The 27050-nt window shown below is 50.9% G+C and overlaps 1 protein-coding gene across 1 annotated transcript in view; it reads right to left on the reverse strand.

Moving 5' to 3' along the window:
- ZBP1 (Z-DNA binding protein 1) overlaps nucleotides 1-25354 on the reverse strand; it is a 32464-nt gene extending 7110 nt beyond the window's left edge. The window contains exons 1-7 of the mRNA XM_006896916.1: nucleotides 25321-25354; nucleotides 22331-22561; nucleotides 19418-19483; nucleotides 18719-18892; nucleotides 15020-15187; nucleotides 13628-13756; nucleotides 12695-12877 (exon numbers count right to left, since the gene is read on the reverse strand). Coding sequence (XP_006896978.1) covers nucleotides 12695-12877; nucleotides 13628-13756; nucleotides 15020-15187; nucleotides 18719-18892; nucleotides 19418-19483; nucleotides 22331-22561; nucleotides 25321-25354 — 985 coding nt within the window. The remainder of the gene's footprint in view (nucleotides 1-12694; nucleotides 12878-13627; nucleotides 13757-15019; nucleotides 15188-18718; nucleotides 18893-19417; nucleotides 19484-22330; nucleotides 22562-25320) is intronic.
- Nucleotides 25355-27050: the final 1696 nt, after the last annotated feature.

Here is a 27050-nt window from a genome sequence, read left to right on the forward strand (position 1 = left end):
CAGGAGAGGAAGGCCCTCTATGAGGTGGATTTATTCAGTGACTGGGATAATTGGGATGGGAGTGTCAGAGACAGTGTGATTGGCACAGGACAGAGCAGAGATTAGGGCTGTTGTACATAGGGTCGCTATGAGTCGCAAGCGACTCGACGACACATAACAACAACAAACAACATATATACACAGAGAATATATATCTGTATATACACAGAGAATATCTCTACATCTATCTATCTATCTATCTATCTATCTATCTATCTATCTATCTATCTATCTATCTGGTTGTTGACCCATAGCTGATCCTGTGGTATGTCTTCAAAAGCAGTTAATTGCAGAGGAGGAGATTACCCATCCTTCCACAGAGCAGCTGGTGGCCTCAAACCATGTTCCTTTCAGATTGCAGTGCAGTTTCTTGCCACCAGGCCACCAGAGCTCTGTATATGTAAGTCCACGGACCTAGGGAGCAGCTGGTGAGTTTGAATCTCTGACTTTTCAGTTAGCAGGTGGACACTTTAGCCATGTCCCCAGCTCCCGTTACAGAGCCCATCACACTACACTGCACAGCACAGCCCCCAGCACTCAGAATCAGCAAGCCCTCTCTCCATCAGTGATGGACGTCTGCACATGTCCCCAGGTGGGGGGGGGGGCACAGACTGCAGTGACTGCACCCTCCCTGGGGGTGTGGTTGGTGGTTGGTGACCACAAGTGTGTCACAACATGTCACTCACATCAAGACTTAATAGGTTTGAACCACTGACCTTTTGGTTACTGGTTGAGTATTTAACCACTGTGCCACCAGCTCTTGTCACCTCTAGTATGGCCCCGTGTTACCTGACACATTAATGCCATGTGTGCACGGACTGAGGGTTGGAACTTGAGCATACCTTTTTGGAAGACAGCTTAATCCATAACAATTTCTCCCAGTCTCTTCCTAATATTGGAAAATGTTACCGGACTTCACATTGAACAGCCTGTGTTATGCAGATGACACAGCCTTGCTTGCAGAAACGGAAGAAGACTTGAAGCACTTACTGCAGAAGATCAAAGACTACAACCTTCAATATGAATTACATTTCAACATCACGAAAACAGAAATCCTCATCGTTGGACTAATAGGCAACATTATAATAGTTGGAGAAAAGTTGAAGTTGCTGAGAATGTAATTTTACTTGGATCCACAATCCAGAATCATGCTAACAGCAGTTTAAAAAAAATCAAAACATGTGTCACATTGGGAAAATCACTGTCAAAGACCACTTCAAATCCTAAAAGAGCAAGACTAAGATGTACTTGATTCAAGTAACACTACTCTAAATTGCTTCCTGAAACTGTTCTTTTATATCCCATATTATTTATTTTGTCATAACTGAAACATGGTCTTGCTAATCAGTTGCCGTGCATTGGAAAGCTGGACATGAATAAGGATGACAGAAGAAAAATGGACGCATTTGGACTATGGTGTTGGAGAAGAGTCCTGAATATCCCATGGACGGCCAAAGAACAGATAGGTCTTGGAGGTGAAGCCAGAGTGCTCCTTGGAGTCAAGGATAACAAAACATCATCGCACCTATTTTGAGTACGTTGCTAGGTAAAAGAGGCTCGCTACTCCTTGGAGGACGTCGTGCTTGGGAAGGTGGAGGGACGGCAAAGGAGAGGAAGACCCTCACCAGGTATATTGACACAGTGACTGCAGCAGGGGGCTTGAGGGTGTCAGAGATTGTGAGGACGGCACAGGACAGGACAGGGCTCAGATCTGTTCACAGGGTCGCTATGAGTCATACGCGGCCTGACGTCCCACAAAAACAACAAATGAATCATTTTCATCTCTGCTAATTTTATTTACAGGGTGAAGGGCAGAGAGGAAGATCCTGCCAGGGTCTGAAGGAGCTGGACTGGCACAGTGACTGCATCGATGAGCAGGGACACGGTGGACATTGTGAAGGGAGTGCAGGACAGAGCCTGCTTTCCCCTGCTGTTCGTGGAGCTGCAGTTGATTGGACAACCAACAACCACAGGGGACTCTGGCGGCCGGATGGGGAGCAGTGGAGCTGCTCTGCAGGAGAAACGGGGCACTCTCCCGTTTAAGGCCTCTGAGGACCTGCTGGAGGGTCAGCTGTGAGTCAGTTCTCATGCGGCAGCAATGAGTTGTTTGGTTTTCACTAGTAACAATTTTGCTTTAATTTTATTTTCTTTTTTTTTAACTTTTTGTTGTGACTTGAGTGAAAATTTAAGGAACAGATGGGTTGTCATTGCACCAAAGGTTCTTATTTCTCCTTTTCCATAATATTTGGGAAGTTTTCTTCCAGCAAATCTTCAATGATCTCCTCTGGATGTGCTATCTTTCTTACTGGAATTCAGTTATTTTTCTTGATGTTATTACATGTAATTCTTTTTTTTAAAATTTTATTAGTTTTAATGAACATTTACAGAGATTTTGGGTTCTCATTCATTCATTGTTGCACTGTTTTCTCCACCCTCCTCCCCAGTTCGTTCTTCTCCCCCCCCCCGCCTCAAATGTCTGTTTTAATTGTCCAATTGCCACAGTGCTTGTCAAAGCCAGTTCTGATTAATCTCCTTTGTCAGATTACACGTAATTATTATGATTTTCTTGTTTCCTCTCTTTTTTTTTTGTTGTTCCTTAAAAAGATTGATGTGAAGTGCCTTCATGTCAGCTATTCCTCATATCAACCCTTTGAACAACAAACAGGTCTGAACGTTGCCCCATCCTGCGCCGACCCCACAGTCTCTGACGTGCTCGGTCCTACTGTTAGAGGGACTGTGTCAGCCTATCTTGTTGGAGGTCTTCCTCTCTTTCTTTGACCCTCTACCTTTTCTAGCAAGATGTCATTTTCCAAGAACTGGTCCCTCTAGACAACATCCCAAAGTAGGTGAGACCCACCCCCATCGTCCTTGACTCCAAGGACCACCTGGTTGCAGTCCTCCGAGGCAGTCTTGTCTGTTCGTCCTGGCAGTCCGTGGGGTAGTTGGAACTCTTCTCCAAAAGCACAGAACGTTAGGACTGAAGAGTTTGTTCTCCGTTCCACTAAGTCCCGCTAATCTGTGCTCCATTGTTCTGACTCTGCTCTTTAGTCCTTGTTTCAGATATTTCAGTCTTAATATTTTGAAATCCAATTTGCTCTTTTATATGGCTTCTAATTTTCCACTTATTTTATCTGCTCTGGCTTACATTTGTGTTCGATTCTTCTTGAGTTTTGTCTATCTACTTCCTTGATTTTTGTCTGTGGTTTCTCTGAACTTTTGCACCATTGGTGATAACCTGTACTTGTTATCTTTGTTTTCTGGTGTCTTAGTCAAAGAGGGCCTCAACTGCTCTGTGTCGGCTCCACCAGAATCTGGCACTCTCTTCTTTCCTTTCCTTGTCTTACTCCTCTGGTTAGGAGTTCCAATACACTCTGTCAAGAGCTGTCTGTATATGGTCATATCAACGACAGCAGCTGGAACAGCGGAATAGGAAGCTTGGAGGCAGTGGGTGTATGTGGATACAGGAGGAACCAGGAATGTAAGAATACACTAGAAGAACCCGCAGTGTCACCAAAATGTACACGTGACCACCGGAGCTGGCATCTGATCCTGTTGTGTACCTTCTCAACAACAAAAAGAAAACCTTTTCCCCAAAAGCTGGTTTGAACATTTTCTTTTACTCGTAGATCGCCAGTGTCACTCCTTCCCATGCCAAACACGTGGTGCAATTTAAAGTCACCCGTGAATGCTGTGTCCTCACCTCCACCCTGCACAGGAGACAGAGGGCATTCATGGCGAGGGGCAGAGCAGAAAGAAAAGCAGCAAGAGGCTGAGAGGCTGTCCCCTCCCAGGTCAGGTTGGGCAGAGCCTAAGCCAGAGACCCTCGCTGGACGCTGCTTGTTCCTGGCGCCTCCTCTCTATAAACCTCTGTTCCATCCCAGGTACCCACCCTGCAGTCAGGAAATCGGAAGGGGTTGCGGTCTCCCCTTCAAAGGCAACTGTCTCACCTCCATCGACTTCCACACTCACTGTCAGGTACTAAAGTGCGTCCTCTAAACGTTTATGTTCTGTTGTTATGTGCAATCAAGTTGCCTGCAACTCATAGTGACTGTGTGTACAATAGGCCTGAACCCTGCCCTGTCCTGAGCCAGTCTCACCGTCCCCAACACACCTACCCCCAGGGCCCCAGTGACTGTCTCAATCCAGCTCATCCAGGGCCTTCCTCTCCTGTGCTTTCCCTCCACTCTTGCAAGAATAATGTCCTTCTCCAAGGACTAGGCCCCTAGAGGACAGCATCCTCTAAGTATGTGCAATGGCACTTCAAGATCCTTGCTGGGTTTGGAGCAGCCTGGTTTCACTATTTCTAGGATACACCTGTCTGTTCTCTTGGCGGTCCATAGTGTGTCCCATACTCTCCTCCAGCACCACATGGTTTTGCTTTGCTTTGCAAATGAGGACGCATTAGTATAGGGTGGGGCTCGAGTCAACTTTCGTTGAGAACTAAAAGTGCAAATTAAGCAAAGTGACACTAAAGGCACAGCTGGGGAAGGTGGATGGCACACCAGAGATCACCAAAGAGCCAGGGACAGGTGCTGAAGGGAACAGGGCTTTTCTTTCACAGCTGATGCAGAAAGAAGCTTTCATTCTAGGACTTTCCCGAGGGCCAGCACCCAGAACTTGGACTTCTAGCCTCCTAAGCCATGAGAAAATACATTTCTGTTTGTTCAGCCCTCCCACTTGTTGTATCTGTGCTGTCAATGCACCAGAAAATTAACACTAACCCCATGAGTGGCTCAACCCCACAATTCTCTCGTCTTCATTCTCTAGTGCTGCTTTAACGGAAATAGCACAGATGGGTGGCCTTAACAAATAGAAATGTATTCTCTTGCAGTTTAGAAGACTGGAAGTCTGAATTCGAGGTGCTGGCTCAAGGGAAAGGCCTTCTGCCTGCACCAACTGGGTTGTCTTCTTGCAACATCTGTGGGGTAGGTGTTTTCTGGTGTCTCTGTATGTACTGCCATCAATCTTTTCCTGGATCTAGGAGGTTCTCAGCACAGGGACCTAGGTCCAGGAGACAAGTCCACACCTGGCCCCTGTTTCTTGTTGGTGCCAGGTCTCCCTTCCTTGGCTCAGGGCTGTGACTACATTAAAGGTCCCACTCTCATCCCTTGAGATTAGAGCTGGTCACATCAGACCATATTGTAGGGGATGAGTTCATTGTTACATCATTGTCAAACCAGCAAAGCATGCCCAAGTTGACACACAATCCCAACCATCACATCCTACAAATAAAGAATGTTTCCATTGCTAAAGGAACACCTTCTACTCCAGAAGCAGACACCCGATATTTGCCTGAACTTCATCCTCTCCCTTTTTTTGGGAACAAAAGCCCTCTGTCTTGGAGAACACATTCCATATGCCTTCTACACGGATGGCTCTCTCTCTCCCACCGTGGGTTGTTGCTGTTGCTGAGTCCTGTCAAGCGGGAACTGACCCATAGGTAACCCTGCAGCCAGTTTTCAGAGCCAGTTAATTGCACAGGAGGAGACTGCCCATCCTTCTCTTGAGGAACAGCTGGTAGATTCAAACCACGAGCTTTTGAGATTGTGGCACAGCTTCTTACCACTAGGCCATCAGAGCACATTAATCAATCAGACGCTCTCTGATTAGCTCAAAGATAAACATATGACACATACTTATCCAGTCAGGATCTTTCCTGGGAAATTCTACCAGCTCTATTTGGCTTAACGAATTTCTTTCTGCTGGATGTGCTAACATCATAAGCTTTGGGTACCTGGCAGCCATATAGAGAGATTCTCTCAGATGGAAAGTCCTAGATCCAGCTATTCCTGAAGCCGGTAATTCCTGGGCTTTCTATTTGTGGTTTGTGGTTTTGTTGTTTTATTTTTTTTAATTTTTACAATATAATATTCTGCCCTTCTATCCCCCTCCCCTTCTCCTTTAGGACTTTTAAACACATCTTATTATTTATCCTTCTGTCTTTACAATAATGGTCTTACGCAGTATTTATTTATGAGCCTGAACTAGTACACTCAGCATAATACTCTCTAGACCCGCTGATGTTATATAGTATTTTACCAAATAGTTGTGCCTTAGTGCTGCGTAGTATTCCAGTGGATAATTGTACCATAATTTCTCAACTCATTCATTTGTTGGTGGACACTTGGGCTGTTTCCATTTTCTTGCTATTGTTAATAACACTGCTCTGAACATAGGTGACAAATCTCCATTTGTGTCTCAGTTTTATTTCCTTAGGGTATATTCCTATCAGTAGAGTACTTGGGTCATAAGAATTTTCTACGTTCAGCTTTTTGAGAAAGCACCAAACTACCTTCCAGAGTGGTTGTACCAATTACCATTTCACCAGCAGTGTGTGATAATTCCAATCTCCACATCCTCTTCACCATTTTTGCTTGCCATCCTGTTGAACTTGGCCACTACTCCTGAGGTAAGGTGGTACTCGCTGTGGTTTTGAATTTCATCTCTCTTATTGCCATTGATTTTGAGCATTTCCTCACGACAGCTTTATACTTGCTTGGGTAAATAATTTCCAAACTGTCCCTTACTTCCTCCTAGAGTCTTTGTCCTGCTCTAAGCCTCTGGTCTTGGCCGACTGCTAAACCCCCACAGGCCAGACATGCGGCTTGGGCTCACCTGGGAGGAAGGAAACGCCTGGAGTGAGAAAAGAGAACTGAAAATTTGGGCAGGTTGTGGTGATTTCAGAAACTAATGTCCAACTTACAGAGTTGACTTGAGCTCCAGGGGTTGGACATCTGCTTGTATCCACCCAGAGAGTGGGGGCAGGGGCAGTGGGTGGGTGAGCTGGTGAGAGAGTGCAGGGCAGGGGCAGAGAGGAGTCTCCATCGTGTTCTCTCATGGTAGGTAGCTGATTTCCTTCCCCAGGAGACCAGCTGACCTTCACACCCAGCCCCATTAAGGGTCGGTGGTGTGTTATCAGCATGTTCATGACATATAAATTGTGCAAAAAAAGGTACAAGAAGAACTTCACTGTCCTTGGTCGAGTCCTGCTTCTAGTGATCTTGTAGGGCAAAGTAGAAACGCTCCATTCCATTTCCAAGATCATAAATGTTTACCGACTCACGATGGAGGTGACTGCCTCATCTTTCTCCCACAGAGCTGCTGGTGGGCTCAAACCGCTGACTTTCCAGTTAGTAGTCAAATGCCTTAACCATTATCCCAACAGAGTTCCCTACTAATCATGCAGAGAGGAGAGATTTCTCACAGAAAGGTGAGCGCTGCTGCTTGGCTTAGAGGGAGGGCAGGTGGGTGCCCGTCTAAGTTCTGAGAGCTTATTTCCATCTGGTTGATGTGGGGTGGTAACTACATACCCCGGACAGTTTGAGGTAAGCTAATGGTTTTCAGCCCTCTCACCGCAGAGGGAAGACAATCTTCGATGCAGTGAACCAACCCTGAGTCAGCCTGTCCTTATATCCAGTGGCTTGGCCTTGCAGACCAGATATCCCAGGAGGGACAGGTCAGCAGACAGGCCCATCACCACGGCGTTCGAGATCAATGAGATGGGCTGGCACAGAGGCTGCAGCCATGGCTGGGTCACTGTGAGGATAGCACAGGGCTGGGCAGTGACCACAGGTCACTATGAGTCAGAGCAGGTTCAACAGCACCTCCTAACAACAGCGCTTCACAGCGACAGCACCTCACAACAACAGCACTTCACGACAGCACCTCACAACAACAGCACCTCACAGCAACAGCACCTCCTAACAACAGCACTTCACGACAGCACCTCACAACAACAGCACCTCACAGCAACAGCACCTCCTAACAACAGCGCTTCACAACAATAGCACCTCACAGCAACAGCGCTTCACAGTGACAGTACCTCACAACACCACCTCACAATAACAGTATCTCACAGCAACACCTCGTAACACCTCACAACAACAGCACCTCATAACAACAGCATCTCACAACACCTCACAACAGCATCTCACAACAACATCTCCCAGCAACAGCGCTTCACAACCACATCACCTCATAACAACAGCAAACCAAAAGACACCAAAACCTTCGTCATCAAGTGGATTCTCTCTTACAACTCACAGTTGTAATTACACAGAGTTGTAATACAGAGTTTCAGTGTAGAACTGCATTACAGTGTTTTCGTGGCTGCAATTTGGAGAAGCCAAGTCTGCTATTAGAGAACTCTCCAAAATACTGAGGAGCCGCGTTGTTACTTTGAAGACTAAGGTACGCCAGATTCAGGCCATTGTCTTTTTAATCACTTGTTACGCTTCTGAGAGCTGGACAATGAACAGGGATGACAGGTGAAGATTTGACGCCTTTGAGCTGGGGTGTTGGAGAAGAGCACTGAATAGTCATTCCATGGCCTTCCAAAAGGACAAACAGATATCCTGGAAAACATGCAGCCAGAGTGCTCTTAGGAAGTAGGGATGGTGACGTTTTGTGTCACATACTTTGGGCATGTTGCTAGGAGAGGCTATTCCTTGGAGAAGGACAGCGTGCTTGGAAAGGTGAAGGTCAACAGAAGAGAGGACAACACTTAATGAGGTGGACTGACAAAGTGACTGCAGCAATGGGCTCAAGTTTATGATGAGGATGGCACAGGATAGGACAAGTTTCAGATCTGTTCTTTGTAGAGTTGTTGACTCAATGTCATCTAACAAAACAATTTGGAGAAAGAACTCTGGAATTACAGCTGTTAACCAAAAGGCCAGCAATTCCAACCCACCATGTCAGAAAGATGCGACCATCCACTTCCATAAAGATTTATAGCTGTGGAAACCCTGTGGAGCTGTTCCACTTTGGCCTGTAGGACTACTATGTGCTGGGATTGGCCTGGCAGCACTAAGTCTGGTTTTCATTTGAATGGAAGTGTGGCTTCTTCTGTAGAACCATCAGGGAACTTGATGGGAATTCAAGTCCACCTTGAACCAGCTCCAGGGAGCTCTGGTGGTCTAGAGGTGTGAAAACGCTGTCAGTACCCAGGACACTCTCTCCGCTCCTCTTGGCAACTGGAGACTCAGCCTCAATCTCTCTCTCTCTCTCTCTCTCACACACACACACACACACACATGCACACACACTGCCTTTCCCCACCCCCCTCCAGGCCACTTCCCAGGCTAGGAACAGTGCCTTCCGGCTGCCTTCTCTCATATGAGTTTGCCCGTAAGTTACTCAGAGTATTGACCTGACAAACATTCAAGTAATCCAATGCAAACTCAATTTAGCAGGAGTGAGGCTTTATTAACCAACTTTGCAAAATCGAGTGCCCAAGCCCAGATAAAGAATCAGGCTTGTGTGCTTTCCACAGCCCGCCCAGAGTTTTTCTCTCCTAGTTTGCAAGACCCTCCCCTGATTCCTCCTTTACCGAGAACCACGGGGTGTACATTCTTTCCTACACGTCTCCTAAGCCTACATCCTCTGTTACAACCCCTCTCCCTCCCTCCCCCCCATCTCGCTTGCACACACATTCCAGGGCTCTGTGGTCTGATGTGCCAGCTATTTAATTATGTTTCCTTTGTGTCTACTCGTGACTTTTTTTTTAAAGTAGACTTTTTTTTAAAAAGATATTATTATTTTGTGGGTGTGCACCATCAAATCGAATCCGACTGGCACAGGAGGAGACTGTCCCGCCTTCTCCAGCAGAGCATCTGGTGGATTCAAACCGCTCACCTCGGGGATTGCAGTACAACTTCTTGCCACTAGGCCACTAGAGCTCACTTACACATGACTCTTGACCCGAGCCTTTGTAGTCTTCCCTCTAAAGACGGACCAGTCTAAAGTGCATTGCTTACATTGGTAAGGAGTTGTGCTGGCAACCCAGAGCTACATGGTTCAAATCTACCAGCTGCTCCTCAAGAGAAAAGTGGCAATCTCCTCCCAGGCGACTGACAGCCTCTTAAAACCTGACAGAGGGTCAGCTAGGTTGGATCTGACTAGACTGGCACAACAATCACAAAGGTGCCTCAGAGCAAGGACCTGCAGATGTACCTGTGGAATCCCGCACTCCACATTCCTCTCTGACATGCGCAGAGCTGGCAGGAGTCAGAGTCCACCCAACAGCAACCGGAAACTAGTTCGCACTAGCTCTGGGGACACTGAGGTTAAAGCACTAAGCTGCCCAACGGCCGGTGGTTTGAACCCCTCAGTCATCCCGTAAGAGAACAATGGGGCAGCCAGCTTCTGTATGGAGGCACAGCTTGGAAACTCTGCCAGGAAGCTCTGTTCTTACAGGTTACTATACATTAGAATCCATTGTTGGCAGTGGGTTTGGCTTTGGCTGCTAATCCAAAGGTTAGTGGTTCAAATCCATTCCAGCTGGGGAGACTTCCTGGATGGAGTTAAGATTCTTCCAGTCCAGATGGGACAGGAGACTCGTGTTGGTTCAGCGTCCTTCTCCACTATGCACACGGCAAGAATTCCCCCTACATCCTCTGGGACCAGTCTCTGGAAACAGACATTTTGCTTGGAAATAGGACGGGGATCATAAAAAGAGAGGAAGACCACCAACAAGATGCAATGCAGCAATGGACTCAAACACAATAATGACTGGGCAGAGCTAGGCAGTTTCCTTATGTCGTACGTATTCGAGGGCACTTGACTTTCCACGGCCCATATGCTGATCTGTCCACTTCCTCTTTGTAAGCACCTGTCTTGAGTTGAGTGTACGTGTGTGCGCAGGAAGCACCAGGCGGCTGATCACCTCCTCTCTGTAACCCCTGTCTTCCATGTCTCCAAAACTACATCCCATCAGTCTTCCCCCAAAGCCCTCACTGCCCCCAGCACCATGGCTCTGCACTGGAAACATCACAGCACACACTCCCTTTCTGGCCAGTTCTGTCCTTGAGGCCAGAGCCATATTTAGGGTATGTGCATAGCTACGGACTAGCTGGGGGAAGTCACCTGACCCACAGGCAACCAGTGATTCCTGTCGGAGGGATTTCCTTCTTGAAGGTGAATTGAGAAACCAAGACTGGGGTGGGAAGGTTCTAGAAAGGCTGTGTGACAGCCAAGAAGGTAAGTTGGTCATGATGGACCCTCAGAAGCCAGATCTTGGACAAGGAGAGTGGGCGTCTGGGCCGAGGGGGCAACTATGTTAACCATCACACCTCATAGCACACGGGCACCCCAGACCACCCCTGTCAGCCCCTCACTCCCATGATCCCACTGGAGTCACTCCAATGCCATCCCCAGCCCTGAAGGCAGACCCAGGGACGGCATCAGGAAATGAACAAAAAAAGCCATTTCTGGATTGGGCCACACACTGCCCAGGCCCCAGCACTCCCATCCAGCCTCTCCCCAGAGTCTGCTTCATACCCTACCTCCTACTAGTTCCCCTCCCCAGGGGCTCTGTCTTCTGCAGGCAGGGGGTCCCTGCTCCCAAAAGTCAAAGCTTCCATCTCAGAGACGAGCATCTGATCGATGCCAGGGCCGGCCTGATCGCTTCTGGACAGTGCAGAACCAGCATCTGGAGGCCAAGAAGACACAAGTAACACTAGACATCAGCCTCTGTTAACTGGTGTCCCTCCCTAGACCAAAGCTGGAGCTCCTGCCTCCCCACGTCCTCTCTGACCTGTCCCTACAGTGTCTTATGGAGGTACACCCCATAATGTTTCAGCTTGGGGTTCTTGGAGGTGTGGCAGCGAGGTCTGCCCAGGCTAAGACCCCAGGCCGTGATTCTGACATGTCACCAGCCTCTTTTTAGGTCACACTTGCACCCCCGGGTCAATCTCTCACCTCCAGGATGCCATCCAGACCTGCAGGTGGGGGACACCTGCTTCCTTGTTGGGTCCTGCAGCCCCTGCATCTCCAGGATCCTCCTGGTTCTCCCTTTGTCCACCCGCCATGGCTCTGTCTCCCACAGACCTAACAAGTCGGAGCAGAGGTGCTGGTGGGCTTTGTGAAAGAAGCTGCTGGCTCTTCATACCTCTTCCCTTTCAAGTGTCAAGTTCAAGCCCATGGACAGGGACAGAGCCCAAGAAATGGCTGAGAACCAAGATGGAAGGAAGGAGGCCTGTGGATGATGTCAAGAGGCACCTGGACCACCCTCCATGCACAGAGGAGAGAAAACTCAGGTGGGACCACACGTTTGGGGGTCTTTGCAGCAGCAGCTTAACCTGTTCCCCTAGAGAGAGAGACTCTCACCCTTTGTGGATCCCAGCACCTCTCAAGCGCTGGAGTGACAGGAACGATGGTGTGATTGCTTCAGTGCATGTGCTGCACCAGGTCCGGCTGAGAACGAACAGGCTAGCTTGTTAAGCCCACCAGCACCTCTGCTCTGTCCTGCTAGGGCTGTGGAAGACAGAGCCATGGCGGGTGGACAAAGGGAGAACCAGCAGGAGCCTGGAGACGCAGGGGTTGCAAGACCCAACAAGGAAGCAGGTGTCCCCCACCTGAGGTCTGGACGGCACCCTGGAGGTGGGAGATTGACCCGGGGGGTGCAAGTGTGACCTAAAAGAAGCTGGTGACATGTCAGAATCACGGCCTGTGGTCTTAGCCCGGACAGACCTCCCTGCCACACAGCCTTGAACTGGTGAGGACACCGCAGCGCAGAGAGCTAAGTGACTCAGGTTTGACCATGGACAGTGTGACTCCTGGTCTCCTGGTTCTCCTTCACCTCCCAGAAACGAGAGAATGCTTGTTGGCTGATTGGGAAAGAGAACATACGGGTCCACTATGGCCCCAGACTCACCTCTACGCTCCCCCAGGCCCCCAGAATTCTTGCTGTTGTCTCCTTTGGGACCAGCTGAGCTAACAGTCATTTCTTTGTTGATGGCCAAGTGCCCGAGGAGCTGTGTTTCGCCTTGGACTCCCTGAGTCTCATCCCCTCCTGGGCGAGGTCCTGGCTTGTCCATTTGTGCTTCCATTGAAGGCTCTGAATGAGCAGTGGCAGAGAGAATGGTCAAGCAGAGAGAATGGATAGTGAAGTAGAGGTGAGCTGGACGGTGGCCCTCCCTGGCCTCTGTGGGGGCCTCTCCTTGAGGAACTTTCTACCGTCAGCCCATGAGCTGCTTGGCCTCTCATTCAGCCACTTGCCCCACCCCCAGGCCAGGTCCACACTGCCGCCTGCCTGATCGGCCAGCTTCAGCCTGGCCTCCCCTCTCCTCAGGCACTGTCCCTCTCACTCACAGCAGCTGTCCTCTGATGGTCACCACTGCCTCTCTGCGTGCCGCACCTGCTGGCATCTCCCCTCCGGACGCTTCTCTCAGTGTTCCTGGCTTCTCCATTCCCAGGCCATTTCTCCACAGGCCGCAGCCTGTTTCTCCCTCCCTGTTAGCTCATCTCTAGAGTCTCAGGACAGCAGAGGACTGAGAGCAGTGGTCACTGCGCAATCACGGTCCTTAGAGGGTGTGAGGTCCCAGGAGATCTCACAGGGTGTGAGGTCCCAGGAGATCTCACAGCAGCCACCTTCCCATCCCCTCCTCTCTGGGGAGACCACACCCATTCTACAGATAAGGAGACCGAGGTCCCCAGGAAGGACAGGAACCAGAGCCCCACCTGTTCTACTCTGATTTGAACTTCAGGTGAAAAAAACAGGAATTTCCCATCATGCCCCTGTCCCAGACTCTGTTTCCAGATCCTTCCACTGAGGGGAGGGGACTTTGTTGAGGGGAAGGCAGGTTACCTTGAGGACTTTCGGGAGGTGAAAAGGCACCGTGAAGATGAAAAGTGTTGTAGTTTCCCAGTTGCACCTGTTTGCACTTCCACATGTGGATGTTTTGGGGGCTCCAGGCGCTGGCCGGGGCCAGGGGCACTGAGGGGCCCAATGGTGCCGAGGGAGGAGGCTGGAGGGGAGCTGTGGAGCCTGGGGGGAGGCAGCAGCAGAGCCCTCCTGGAGGAGACCCCAGACTTCCCCAACCCCCAACACCACCATGGTCCTCCTCAGAGTCCTGCCGGGTGGAGCAGGTCAGGCTTTGAATTCTGCCCAGTCACCATCAGACTGGTTCCCATCAGCCAGTCTACAGACTGAAGGTGCAGGGTTTAACAGGCGCTGGGAGCTGGGCCTCACTGGGGCACTGACAGGCCTGGAAGGCAGGACATCCCTCCACCTTGGTGTTCTTGACCCTCCAGCCCTACAGAGGGACAAATCTCCTTCCAACTCATTCACACCTCAGAACACCCAGTGTTCCAGCCTGGAGCCTGCCTCGCGTGACCCCTCGTCGCTTCCTTGATTTGGCCTTCATGCCTCTCATTGGTAGACCATGGTGTCAAATTTTATTTTACAACATCTTTGAGTAAAAATGAAAAGATATACAATTTAAAAACAGTAAATTGTGAGCATGGTAGCTATGGACCTAAGGTCTAAAAACAGAGACCTGGATTCTAGAAAAAAGTCCCTCTTACAGAGTTGGGGAAACCGTGGCCCAGCATGGAGAAGGGCCCTCCTGAGGTCACTCATGTTGGCTGGACAGACAGATGGCACTGCGTGGCTGGACCACAGAGCCTGGTGAGGAGGAGACACCCAACTGCATTTCATCAGAACTAGGAGGAAACTGAGAGAGCTCTTTCAGAGCTCTGATGGCCTAGTGGCAAGGAGCTGCACTGCCAGCCTGAAGGAACGTGGTTCGAATCCACCAGTGCTCTGAGGGAGAAAGAGGGGCAGTCAGCTCCATGCGATGATTTACTGTCTCTGAAAACCCAATGGAGGGTCAGCTATGGGTCAGCTCCGGCCTAGTGGTAGCCAACTACAGGATGAAACCCCGAACAAGGTGCCTCGTATTTAAATGTTAAAATGTGGGGGGCTGGGGGGAAGTGTGTCTCAGAAGGAAGAAAATGTCATAATCCCTGTAACATTTTGCTGGGGGAGAGCTGTGTTTCATCTGCCATAGGAGATTTACTGAAAATGAGGCAAAAAGTAAAAGAAATGCAGGGGTTTGATCTGGGTACGAAGAAGGATTTGCTCACTGTCTGGATGGCAGGCTAAGCCTAGGCTGTAAGAGTGGTCCCTGGAGATCTGAAAGCCACTGCCCTTTTCCACCCTCCAGGCCCTCCTCTCTCCTGGGTGCGGGGGACTTACCACTGTCCCCAGAGGCCGTGTCTCCCTGTGTGGCACGCACTGGTTCAATCTGGATGTCCTTAGAGTTTGTAATGGAAATGCAGCTATTGGGTCCATTCTGGAAGATCATGTTGACTGTACTTTTCTGGTAAATACACTCAGTGGTCTGATTTTTCCTTCTGGAACCTTCTGCAAAACAATAATTCATCCAGCCCCTGAGGTCACCTTTTATCTAAATAACAGATTGACTCAAAAAATAAAAAACTCCCTCCTTGTGATGCTTCTCCCCCACCCCAAATCATCTCTATGAAATGAAACGGTTAATAGTGACTTTAAACAAAGATGAGAATGTAAGGGGCCAGGGAGACTAGATTAATGGGGACGGAAGAACCAGAAGATAAATACTCAGAATGTTCATTGTGAAGAATATAACCAATCTCACTGAATAATGTGTGTAGAAATTATTAAATGAGAACTAATCTTCTCAGCAAGCCTTGCCCAAAATACAGTATAATAATAATAATAATAATAATAATAATAATAATAATAATATTTATAATTATAAGTAATATTTCTCTCTATGCTTAATAGCAAGAAGCTGTGCTGTAATCCTGAAGGCACGTGGTTCGAGTCCCCCAGCTTCTGTGCTGGATAAGGACGGACAGTCTCCTCCCATGCAGTTAAATGCCTCTGAAAACCAGCTGAAGGATCAGCTATGGGTTGGTTCCAACTCGATGGCACACAACAACAACATGCATTCACGGCTCTTCGGGTGTCATTTTATTGATCCCTGATCAATAGCCATGGTAGCAGCAGCCAAGAAATCAGAAGATGTGTTGTACTGGATAAATCTTTCAAGGAATTTTAGACGCTAAAGAACGAGGATGTCATCTTAAAGAGTGAGGGGCATCTGATTCAAGTCATGGTATTTCCAGTTGCTTCTTATGCATGTGAACGCTGGATAATGAAGAAGGAAGACTGAAAAAGGATCGACGCCTTTGGATTGCGCTGTTAGCTAAGAGAGCCGTCTCTCCCGTGGACGGCTAACAGAACAGGCCTAAGTGCCGCTGGAGTGCTCCGCAGAGGCAAGGATGGTGACACTTCTGTCGTGCTGTCAGGAAGGGTCTGTCCTTGGAAAAGCACAATATACTGGAGAATTGAAGGGTCAGCAGAAGAAAGGAAGCCCCTCAAGGGAATAAAGTGGCAGAGTGACCACGACAAGGGCTGGAGCCCGGCAGATTGAGAGGATGGCAGAGGACGGCAGGAGGTCTCAGCCTGATGCACGTGGGGTCACTCTGCAGGGACGCCTAACAACAAAGCCAGGGGTCAAGGGAAGGAGTCCTCAGGTGCAGCATATGCTGCATAGGCTGCTAATGGAAAAGTCAGCGGTTCGAATCCCCCAGCCACTCTCGGGGAGAAGGATGAGTCGTCACCTCCTGTAAGGGCATCGCCGTGGGAACCTACAAGCCCAGGATAAGCAGCAGCAACGGGACGGCGGTGGGTGTGGTTTTCGGGTTTTGGGTCAAGGGAGGAGCCCTGGAGGCTGCTGACTGAAAGGTCAGTGATTCCAGCCCTCTCTGCAGGAGACAGGTGAGGCACCTGCTTCCACAAAGGTTCACAGTCTTGGAAACCATGGGCAGTTCTAGTCTGTTCTACAGTCACCGTGAAGAGAAATCAACAACAGAGGGTGCGTGGGCAGTGGGTTCAGGCTGTGAAAATCAGTTGACAGCACTGAGGTCTCCTGGGAAGCTTGTCAAAGTTCAGATCCCCACTCTGGGCTTCAGAGTCAGCCATTCTAAAGCAGGACCCAGGAACCAGCAGACTTGAAAACGTGACTGGTCATTTTCAGATGGAGTGTCACCTAAGAATGGGCACGACAGGCCAGGCCACCAGGCTTTCTGGCTGGGAGGACTGCAGGAGCCTCCAGCCACTGGCCCCATCGTCGTCCCCCTCAGGTATGTGCCACACTGGCCACTGAGCCCACATCCCTTCTGCCCTCCAGCAGTGACCACAAGATGACTATCTATCGGCCATGTCTGGCCATGCATGTATTTTGTTGGATCTGAACCATGTTTAGTATTCCGATCCATCTCTGATATTTAAAATCTGACTCCCTGTCATTCACTACAACCTTAGGATGTGGAGACCCCCAGGGGTCCATGAGCTGGGGTCAGCCCCAGATGGGCAGACCCACTGGGCTTCCTCCCCAAACCAGTCTCTAACAGCACGTGGTATGGTTGTGTAACTGGGGATTGTTGGGAGCCAGGAAGAGTTCACGTCAGATGATCATTACGGGCGAGACTCAGATATATTGTGGGGTGGTTCCAGACACCCCAGTAAAGAGAAGATAGTGGTGATGGGCTCTCAGGGCACCTGAAAAGTGTATTTCCAGTACGCTGTCATCTATCACTGCTGTCGAGTCAGAACCTGTTCGTAGCTGGCTCTCAAACGCGTGTCTAGGTGCAGTAAGTCACACGGGAGGAGACTGCCCGTCTTTCTCATATAAGAGGTGAGTGGATTTGAACTGTCTACTACTGGGCTGGCAGCACAACTCTCAGCCACCAGGCCACCAGAGCGCCTTGGTGGTTTTTGTTTTGTTGAGTGCTTGGTTTTGGGGTGTTTTGTAGTCATCTATCGAGTGTGTAATAGCATTGTTGGGAGTTCTGAGATACTTCGAGAATGACTGAAATGGGACGGAGACGTCAGCACATGCTTGACGCAGAGTGGCCAAGAGCCTTCGATTCATGAAAGGCCTGATGTCTGCAAAGCGCAGTGAACAAAAGCATGCCAGTGTCGCCGTGGTGTTAACTGCTTCCTCCTCTGCGTTTAAAAGAAGTTAAAGTGCATCTCTAACGTCACCGTGGGTCCTTGGCCCTGTGGCTGACTGACCGAGGGGTGGACTCTGGGCCTCTGAGCCCAGCCTGACCTCCCTTGCAGCCACTTGAGAACCTCAAGCTGGGCAAAGACTCCCTAAAACCCGCTGTCAAACTCAGACCACCTCCCATCTCCCAGCCCAACCCACTGCTCAAGTCAGTTCTGACCCAGTGACCTCTGAACCAGAGTAGAACTGGCCCACGGCTTTCCGGGCTGTGGGCCTGTACAGGAGCAGAAGGTTTCTCCCTGGAGCTGCTGGCAGCGGGGATCGACCCTCCAACCTTAACACACTGCACCACAAGGATTCCTCTCTGCTGATAAAGTTGGGAATGGGCTACTTCCTCTCCCAGCTTCTCCCCTTCTGCTCAGGCAACCCTAAAGCCATGTCTCCAGGGAGCCTGGAACAGGGCCACTGAGACCAAGTCCAGCAGAGACCCCCTCAGGGTGGTGGTTTCTCTCCACAGCCCACACTCCCCGCCTGGTCCAGGATCAGGTGATGGTGGGCACCTGTTGTTGTTAAGTGCCGTCAAGTCCTTGACGCTTGGGTGCCTTTCATCCTCTCTCCAGGTTCATAGGGTTTCCGGAGGCAAGCTATTATGAAAGTGGATGTCACTCCTCCTTCCACGCTTGTTTAATCGGGGAGCTCCACCCCACTCTCTGTCCGCGTTGGGTAGCCAACCATTAACATATTTGACACATCCGTGTCACAGGGTTCAGTCTCACAGCAACTACAAGCGACCACGGGACGGCAACTTGTACATCAGGGCTATACGACCTAGAGGAATGTCTGAACAAAAACAATGAAAGACTGGCCTGAGGGCAGCGAACTAAAAGGTGGGCACCTACCTGGCACATAAATGGCCCACAACCTTGTGCCCTCATCAAGGCTCAGCTGGTGCCGGTTCCGCATTGCGTACAGGGCTGGGTTGACATCTCGCGCCGTCTTCATCCCCAGGACCTGGGCGATGACCAGGGCTCTCTGGGGCCCCCTGTCTGCCAGCAGCCGGTAAATCTCTTCCTCTGGAAGACAGGAGGTGAGTAATCAGGGGCCTCTCGGTCTGGATCTCCTTCAGCGCCCACCAGCTCAGTGACCCCGACCGAGTAAGGGACCCACGCTCTGTGCTCAGACTTTCCATCTGTGAAATGGGCGTCATGACACGGCACCATAAAAAAGTGATGTAGGAATGGACACAGAGCACCGATGTCCACCACATGGGGGAAAGAAAGGACGCAAACAAGGCGCTCAGCCGATAACAGAAAGCCTGCAGGTTCTAGTCCACCACAGCTCCTTGGAAGAAGGTCTGGCCATGTACTTCCAAAAGCACCACAGCCCTGTGAGCACAGGTCCACTCTGACGTGCCTGGGTCGCCATGAACTGAGTGGACCTGCTGGCAACCGCACTGATCAAAGAAATCTCTCCTTGACCATTTCAGGTCTTCACTGGGTCGCTCTTGATGTGGGTCCTTGAGGTGGTGGAACGCAGCACCGGTGCAGGGCTAACATCCCGGGAGGCCCAGGAGGGAGGGGAGGGAGGAAGATGCTCACGTAGCTGAGTGGGCGAGGACCCAGGCATCTGGGGAACACTGGCCATGTCCTGAGGGCGCTTCAGGGCTGGAGAGAGAAAAACAGGGCAGAGGGCAGAGAGTGCGAGAGAGTCCAGTTGGCAAAAGTGCCTGTCCCAAAGGGGAGTCACAGCGCATGAGGTTTCTAACACAGAATCCAGAGGCCAAGAAATTCGTTCCAAATCCCATCCTGTCCCCTTGCAATGTTGACCAACCCCTCAGGAACTCAGTTTTCTTTTCTGTAGAGTGGGGAGCTTTCCCTCTGGGGATTGCTTTTCTGAAGAATAGGGTCCAGTAGACTAGATTACTAGACTAGAAGACTCTACTAGAGTAGAATAGAATAGGATACACTAGGCTAGACTAGAACAGAATAAAAGTGAGTGCACCCGACGGTGGAGTGACACAGCCTGACCGATGACTGGAGCCACCAGAGGCCGTGAGGACGGTTCAGGACAGGCCGAGGCTCAGCTCTCTTGTCCATAGGGTTGCTGTGAGTCTTAGCCAACTCCTCGGCACCTAACAACAACAAATGAGACAGGATCATCTAGGCCAGAACGAAACAGATTTGAGCAGGGAGCTCTGGTTGCCTCGTGGTCAGGAGCTGTGCTACCAGCCCAGAGCCGGGTTCTTTGAATCTACCAGGTGCTTCACAGGAGAACCTCCTCCCTGTCATTTACAGCCTCAGAAAAGCTTCTGGAAGGTCAGCTGTGAGTCAATTCTGACTCGACGGCACACAATAACAACAACAACAGCAGATAGTCTACAGCAGAATAAAAGAACTAGATTAACTTCTTACCCTCTGGGGCTACCAGAGCTCCCTAGATTAGCTAGCCTAGATTAGTGAACAGAACAGAACAGACCAGTGGCCTAGGGTGCTCTGCTGGCCTTGTGGGTAAGGAGTTAGTCTAATCTATTTTTTTATTATTAAATTTTATTAGTTTTAATGAACATTTACAGAGATTTTGGGTTTTCATTCATTCATTGTTGCACTGTTTTCTCCACCCTCCTCTCCAGTTCGTTCTTCTTCCCCCCCCCCCATGTCTGTTTTAATTGTCCAATTGCCACAGTGCTTGTCAAAGCCAGTTCTGGTTAATCTCCTTTGTCAGTGTGTCCCTTGCCATTCCCTATCACTCCTCCCTGAGAGAGACTTCACCCTGATTCATAAGGAAAAGGGGATGGCGTATTCTCTTAGCTACTTCCTGCTGAAAAGGGATGCTGTGGGTTTCAGGGTGAATGTCTGCCAAGGGGGCCCTTTAGAGTAGTGAGAGTCTAATCTATTTTCTAACCCACCAGTTGCTCTGCCCCGTGAGAAAGATGGGCAGATGCCTCCCGTGCAATTTCCAACCTCTGAAAAGGAGGGTCAGCCGAGTCAGTTCTGATTCAGCAGTAATGAATTTGGATTGAGCCTGAGATTAGGTTAGAACAGAGGAGGCGAGGTTAGGACAAACAACATCATAGAGCAGAACAGATCAGACCAGGTTAGGACAGAAGAGCAGAGAGCACGCCAGGCCCAGGAGCTCTGCTGGTGGTGCATCGCCAACCCGAAGGCCAGTCCACCAGCGGTTCAAGGGAGGAGGAGGGGCAATCTGCCCCGTGCGATTTACAGCCTCAGCAACCCAAGGGACCAGTGAGTGAATGAGGCTGGAACAGAGTACAGACTAGGCCGGAACAGATGAACCAGAATAGAGACTGAGGGAGAAGCCCGTGGATGCCTGAGCACACACAGCATCCTCCAATTCCAAGTACCTGATACACATCAGCTGTTTGGGTTGCTAACTGTCAAACTACACAAAAAAGGGGGGGAATCAAGAGCTCTGACGGCCTAGTGGTAAGAAACTGCGCTGCAGTCCCAAAAGCAGGCTGTTCAAATCCACCAGCTGCTCTATGGGAGAAAGATGGCAATCTCCTCCTGTGCAATTACACTGCCCCTGAAAACCCACCGCAGGGTAAGCTACGGGTCACTTCCGACCCAACGGCACATAACAACAACAACAGAATGACACTGACATCCCAGGTGGTGCAGTGTTTAAGCACCCAGCTGTCAACTGAAAGGTTGGAAGTTTGAAGGCAAGCACTGCTCAGTGAGGGAAGATGTGACAGTCTGTTTCTTTTTTTTCTTGTTGTGTGCAAATCGGATCCAACAGGCACAGGAGGACTTTGCCCCTCCTCCAGCGGAGCATCTGGTGGATTCGAACCACGCGCCTTCGGGATAGCAGCACAGCTTCTTGCCACTAGGCCACCAGAGCTCCCTGACAGTCTGTTTCTAAGGTGACAGCCTTCGACACCCTCCAGGACAGGTCTGCACTGTCCCATGGGGTTTTTGTGAGTTGGAATGGACTTGAAGACTGTGGGTTTTCAGTGGAATCTGAATGCTCTGTTACTACTAGTGTTTCTGTTGTCACTGCTGTTATCTGGAAGAAGCCCTTGTGGGGCAGAAATGGACTCTTGACGCCCAGCCAATAGGCTGGCTGTTTGGACCCACTCAGACACACGTTGGAAGAAAGGTCTGGCAGTGTGCTTGCAAACAGTCGCAGTCTTGAACATCCTTGCGCTCGCTTCGGCAGCGCATATACTAAAATTGGAAAATCCTGCGGTGCAGAATTGGACACGTGGGTCCCCATGAGTAGACGTGAACTCAGCGGCGACAGCATGATCTTATGTTACTACTACCAGGGTTTGCTGAACACCTGCTCTGTGCCAGCCCTGGGCTGAACATGGCGTGGCCTCTCCTGGCCACCTAGGAAGTAGGCTTATCACTATCTCCGTGGAGCAGGAAAAGAAATCAGAGCAGAGGGAAGGGAGCCCTGGAGCATAGCTGGGCCCAGCACGGCCGTCTCTGGGTTCAGTGGTGGCCCCATAGCCCAGCTGGTCCTGCCCCCTCCTCAGAGGCCCTTACCGCAGCTCCGCGCTGACTCAGCCGGCTGGAAGGGAACCACAGCTCCAGGCCCAGCGTCGGCCAGGCTCCAGGTGGCAGGCTCTAGGAGGATGACTTTGGACTGGCTCTTCATCCGGTAGAGGACCTGGTTGAGCTCCTTCCTGGACACCTGGCATTTCACCACCAGCTGGGCCGTCTTTGTAGGGGAGCCAGCTTCCTGCAGCGCCTGCAGGATTTTCCCTTCCAGGTCATCTGGGGGAGGACAGAGAAGGGATTGAGCAGCTCCCCCAGGATAGAGCCCCTGGTCGGCTAGGGGAGGGAGGGGCAGAGGGGCCTGGGTACTCCCAGGATGGAACCACACCAAGTAAGGAGCCAGGGACCTGAGCTGCTCGGTGAGTGACTGGGAGGGTAACTTGAAGTGTGACTGAGTGTGTGGCCGTGGCTGGGTGAGTAGTTAGGTGAGTGAGTGGGTGGTTGAGTGGGCAGGTGAGTGCTGGTTAGGGAAGGTGGGTGAGTGGTTGGGGGTGAGGGAGTGGGTGAATGACTGGGACGTGGGCAAGTGGTTAGGTGAGCACATGGGCTGGTGGGCGAGTGGAAGCATCTCTGTCAGGACAGTCCTCTGCCCACCTGATCCGGGGCAGGGTGTGGGTGGCTCCCCAGACCATTGCCTTGTCCCCCTGGAAGTCACGGAGCCCTGAGCAGGCAGGACGTGTGTCACTCACTGTTCCCAGGACCAGCTGTGTCTGCCGTGAGAACCGGCGGCTGTGTACTGACCAGGCAGGTGGAGGAAGTGGTAAGAGGGGCCCGAGTCTGCGGAGGGCCCGCAGATGGCAGAGTCCATCAGCCGCCGGGAAGTCCCAGCAGTGCCCTATCCCAGCGGTGACTGCCATGAAGGTGCCCTCTGTGTTTTTGTTTTCCAGATTGGAAACAACTCTGGTCCCCCGTGCAGGATAGAGGAAGGGGACCAATGGGTTCTCTGTGGTTAGAGAGCCCTTTCTGGGCTCAGGAGAAGAGGAATGTAGAAGACTCGGGTGTCACCCTTCACCCCAAATCACACTCAGAGGGTGGGACTTCCGTCCAGCTGGCGGCACAGCTGACCTTTGTGTGGTCTGCAGTCTCGATTCTAGCAAGGCCTACTCAGGAAGCTTGACTTCTGGCTCCCTCCGCCTCCACCTCACCCCCTGCCCCAAATGACAGCCAGCGGGGGAGCCAGTGAACCAGAGTGGGGGGCTGGCTGGGCTCCTATGCGCCGGTGTCTGAAAGTGATAGTGAAGAAGGGACCCAGGGCAGGTGGCCAGTTGTAATGGAGGAGAGTGCTCCTGGCTGTGCCAGACTGGGCTCCAGATTCTGCCACTTCCACCCTGTGCACCCCCAACTGACTGCCATCCCCGGTGCACCCCCTATCCCACTGTCCTCCATGCACCCCCTAACTCACTACCCTCTGTGTACCCCATCCCACTGCCCTCCGTGCACCCCCTAATCACTGCTCTCTGTGTACCCCCTAACTCACTGCACCCTCCCTGCACCCCATCCCACTGCCCTCTATGGACTGTCTATCCCACTGCCCTCCGTGCACCCTCTAATCACTGCTCTCTGTGTACCCCCTAACTCACTGTCCTCCCTGCACCCCTAACTCACAGCCCTTCATGCACCTCATCCCACTGCCCTCTATGGACCCTCTATTCCACTGCCCTCCCTGCACCCCTAACTCACAGCCCTTCATGCACCCTATCTCACTGTCCTCCATGCACCCCATCTCACTACCCTCTGTGCACCCTCTAACTCACAGTTCTTTATGCACCCCTAACTCACAGCCTTCCATGCACCCCATCCCACTACCCCCCATGCAGCCTCTGTCCCACCATGCCCTGCCCCGTGCACTCCCTACCCCCCTGGCCCGCCGTGTGCCCTCTATCCCACTGACCCCCTCATGCACCCACTATTCCGCTGCCTCCCCATGTCCCCTCCTTTCTGCAGGACCCTGTCCATGCGCACTCTCGCCTGTCAGATCCTATGATGCCTATTTTCCCAGCTTTGAGCCACTTACCAGCTTTACCACCCCTGAGTGCCTCAGTTTCCCACCTATGACATAGGAACCATAAAGGCATCTACAATAAAGCCTGTTTTAAAAATCTCATTGCTGTCTAATCAGAAGTGACTCATAGCTGACTCTCTAGGAGATTTTGCAGCGGAGGCTGGAACTCGCATGGGAAGAGACTGCCCAGCTTTCTCCCGGGGAACCGCTGGTGGATTCGAACTTGCGAAGAAGTATTGCTGTTGAGTTGCACTGCAATTCCCAACAGAGCGGCCACAGAGCTCGCTGTCAAAGCTTGTGGTCAAGATTAAACGTGATGCTAACACTGACACCCCACCTCCAGACCACAGCGCTGCGGGTGCCCGAGCCCAGCTCATTCTGGGAGCAGAACATCAACAGAGGCAAAAAAGGATGAAAACACACCCACATCCACTTATCAGAGCGGCTTCTGTGGTCTCAGAATGAGTTATCCAGAGCCGTTGGCAGCCTGGGCTCCTATGTTTGCCGGCTGTGTTACTATGGGATTTGCCCTCCTCAGCCCTCAGTTATCTCCTCTGCAAAGTGGGGAGAATCTTTGCACTTATGCTGCCGCAAAGATACACAGCGAGTATCACAACACATTAAAAAACCTTCAAGCCTAAACTGACTCCTGTAGAACTCATTCTGACTCAGCAGCTGTACAAGGCAGAGTGGAACCACCCTGCGGGTTTCTGGGACCACAAAGCTCACACACACAAGCTCACATCTGTCGCCCATGGAATGATGGGTAGGTTTGAACTGTCAACCTTTCGGTTAGCAGCCAACTTGCCTTAACCACTGTGTACCCAGGGCTCCCTGGGCTCCCTGGGCTCCCATCTAGTCAGCCCTCAAGCAGACTGGTCTTCCTGACAGTGACCTTGTAGGGAATACTGTTATCACTACTGCCGTCAGGCTACCCACCCAGGACCCCACTCTGTGGGAGGAAGGAGGGCTGTACCTTTTCTGTCCGGGTCAGCGGGGGCCTCGGCCATGCTGGGCACCAGTGCTGGGCTCGTGGTGTTGTAGCCAGAGGGGTGAGCGAGCGGGCGAGATAGCGACCAGAGGCCCATCTGGTCTCCAGCCAGCTCATCTAGTCAGCTTTCTGTAGAAAAAAGAAAACGAAACTTCTGCTTGTGGCTTTCGAAAGCAGGAAATTGATGAGCAGGGCAGACTGAGAACCTGTCTGATCAGATGTTGGTGAGGAGGGTGGGTCTGGCCTGACCACCCCACTGGACAAAGACAAGGATGGGGCGGTGTCCTGTCGTGCCCAAAGTGACTGCCTTTTCCAGGGACCACAAACTGCGGGTCAGCTCCTCCCCGGGGAAGGGACTGAGATCGTCCTTTTTGCTCAGTCTTGGAGAGTATGTGGCCGAGACAGCCCTACTGCTGCTGCCATCTCTTTCCTTAAAAAAACAACAAACCAAAAGCCACCACAGAAGCCTCCCTCCCTAAAACGTCTCTGGTGGCCTAGTGGCAAGGAGCTGCAACTACAATCCCAGAGGCCCACGGTTCAAATCCACCAGATGCTCTGCCGGGGAAGGAGGGAAAATCTCCTCCTGTACCAGTCAGATCTGATTTGATGGTACACTCACACAAAAATAATAAAATTTTTTAAAAAGTCTCATTGTAATTTGAGTTGAAAGTTTACTCAACCAATTCTACCCAACAATTCAAGGTTCTTTTGATTCGTGACATTGGAGACAGTCCCCACAGTGAAACAGCACTCTTCCCTGTTCCCTCCTGTGTTTCCCATTTTCATTCATCCCTTCCTGCCTTCTTAGATTTTTTTTAAAAAAATAAAAGATAAAAAAAACCAAACAAACCAAATCGAATCGATGAATCATTGAGCTGATTCATTGGTGACTCGTCAGTTGCGGGAAGGAAATGCCCTTTTTTCTCCCATGGAGCAGTTGGTAAGTTCAAACCACGGACCTTTGGTCTAACAGGGAACTCCCGTGCTTCCTGGCTCCTGAGTTTCCTCTCTGGGCAAACATTGCCCTCTGACCTCTGCAGCTGGTCGTTCCAAGGGGCATGCGTCCTCTGTGGTGTCCGTCATCTCCTTCTAGTCTGTTGTTTGGCTGCAAACCAAGCCTAAGCGGTGAGCTAAGACTTGACATTTGTTTTCTGCTTTTGTTTGCTGGTCTTTAAAACCATCTCAGTGAACCACCACCCAGTGGGTCCCTAGTAACAGCCTGAGGTGAACAAGAAGGGGGTGAGGAGGAGGGAAGGAGGGAGTGTGTGTGTGTGTGTGTGTGTGTGTGTGTGTGTGTAAGTGTGCGTGCACACGTGTGTACGTGTGTGTGTGTATGTGTGTTGGAGGGAAAGAAGGAGGGTGTGTGTGTGTGTGGTGGAGGGAAGGAGGGAGTGCGTGTGTGTGTGTGTGTGTAAGTGTGCGTGCACACGTGTGTACGTGTGTGTGTGTATGTGTGTTGGAGGGAAAAAAGGAGGGGGGTGTATGTGTGTGGTGGAGGGAAGGAGTGTGTGTGTGTGTAAGTGTGCGTGCACACATGTGTGTGGTGGAGGGAAGGAGGGTGTGTGTGTAAGTGTGTAAGTGTGTGTGTGCACACGTGTGTGTGGTGGAGGGAAGGAGGGTGTGCGTGTGTAAGTGTGCGTGCACACATGTGTGTGTGGTGGAGAGAAGGAGGGGGGTGTGTGTGGTGGAGGGAAGGAGGGTGTGTGTGTGTGTGT

The sequence above is a fragment of the Elephantulus edwardii genome, unplaced genomic scaffold (genome assembly GCF_000299155.1).
Source record: "Elephantulus edwardii isolate Elephantulus edwardi_28Jun2011 unplaced genomic scaffold, EleEdw1.0 scaffold00193, whole genome shotgun sequence".
NCBI classification, from domain to species: Eukaryota; Metazoa; Chordata; class Mammalia; order Macroscelidea; family Macroscelididae; genus Elephantulus; species Elephantulus edwardii.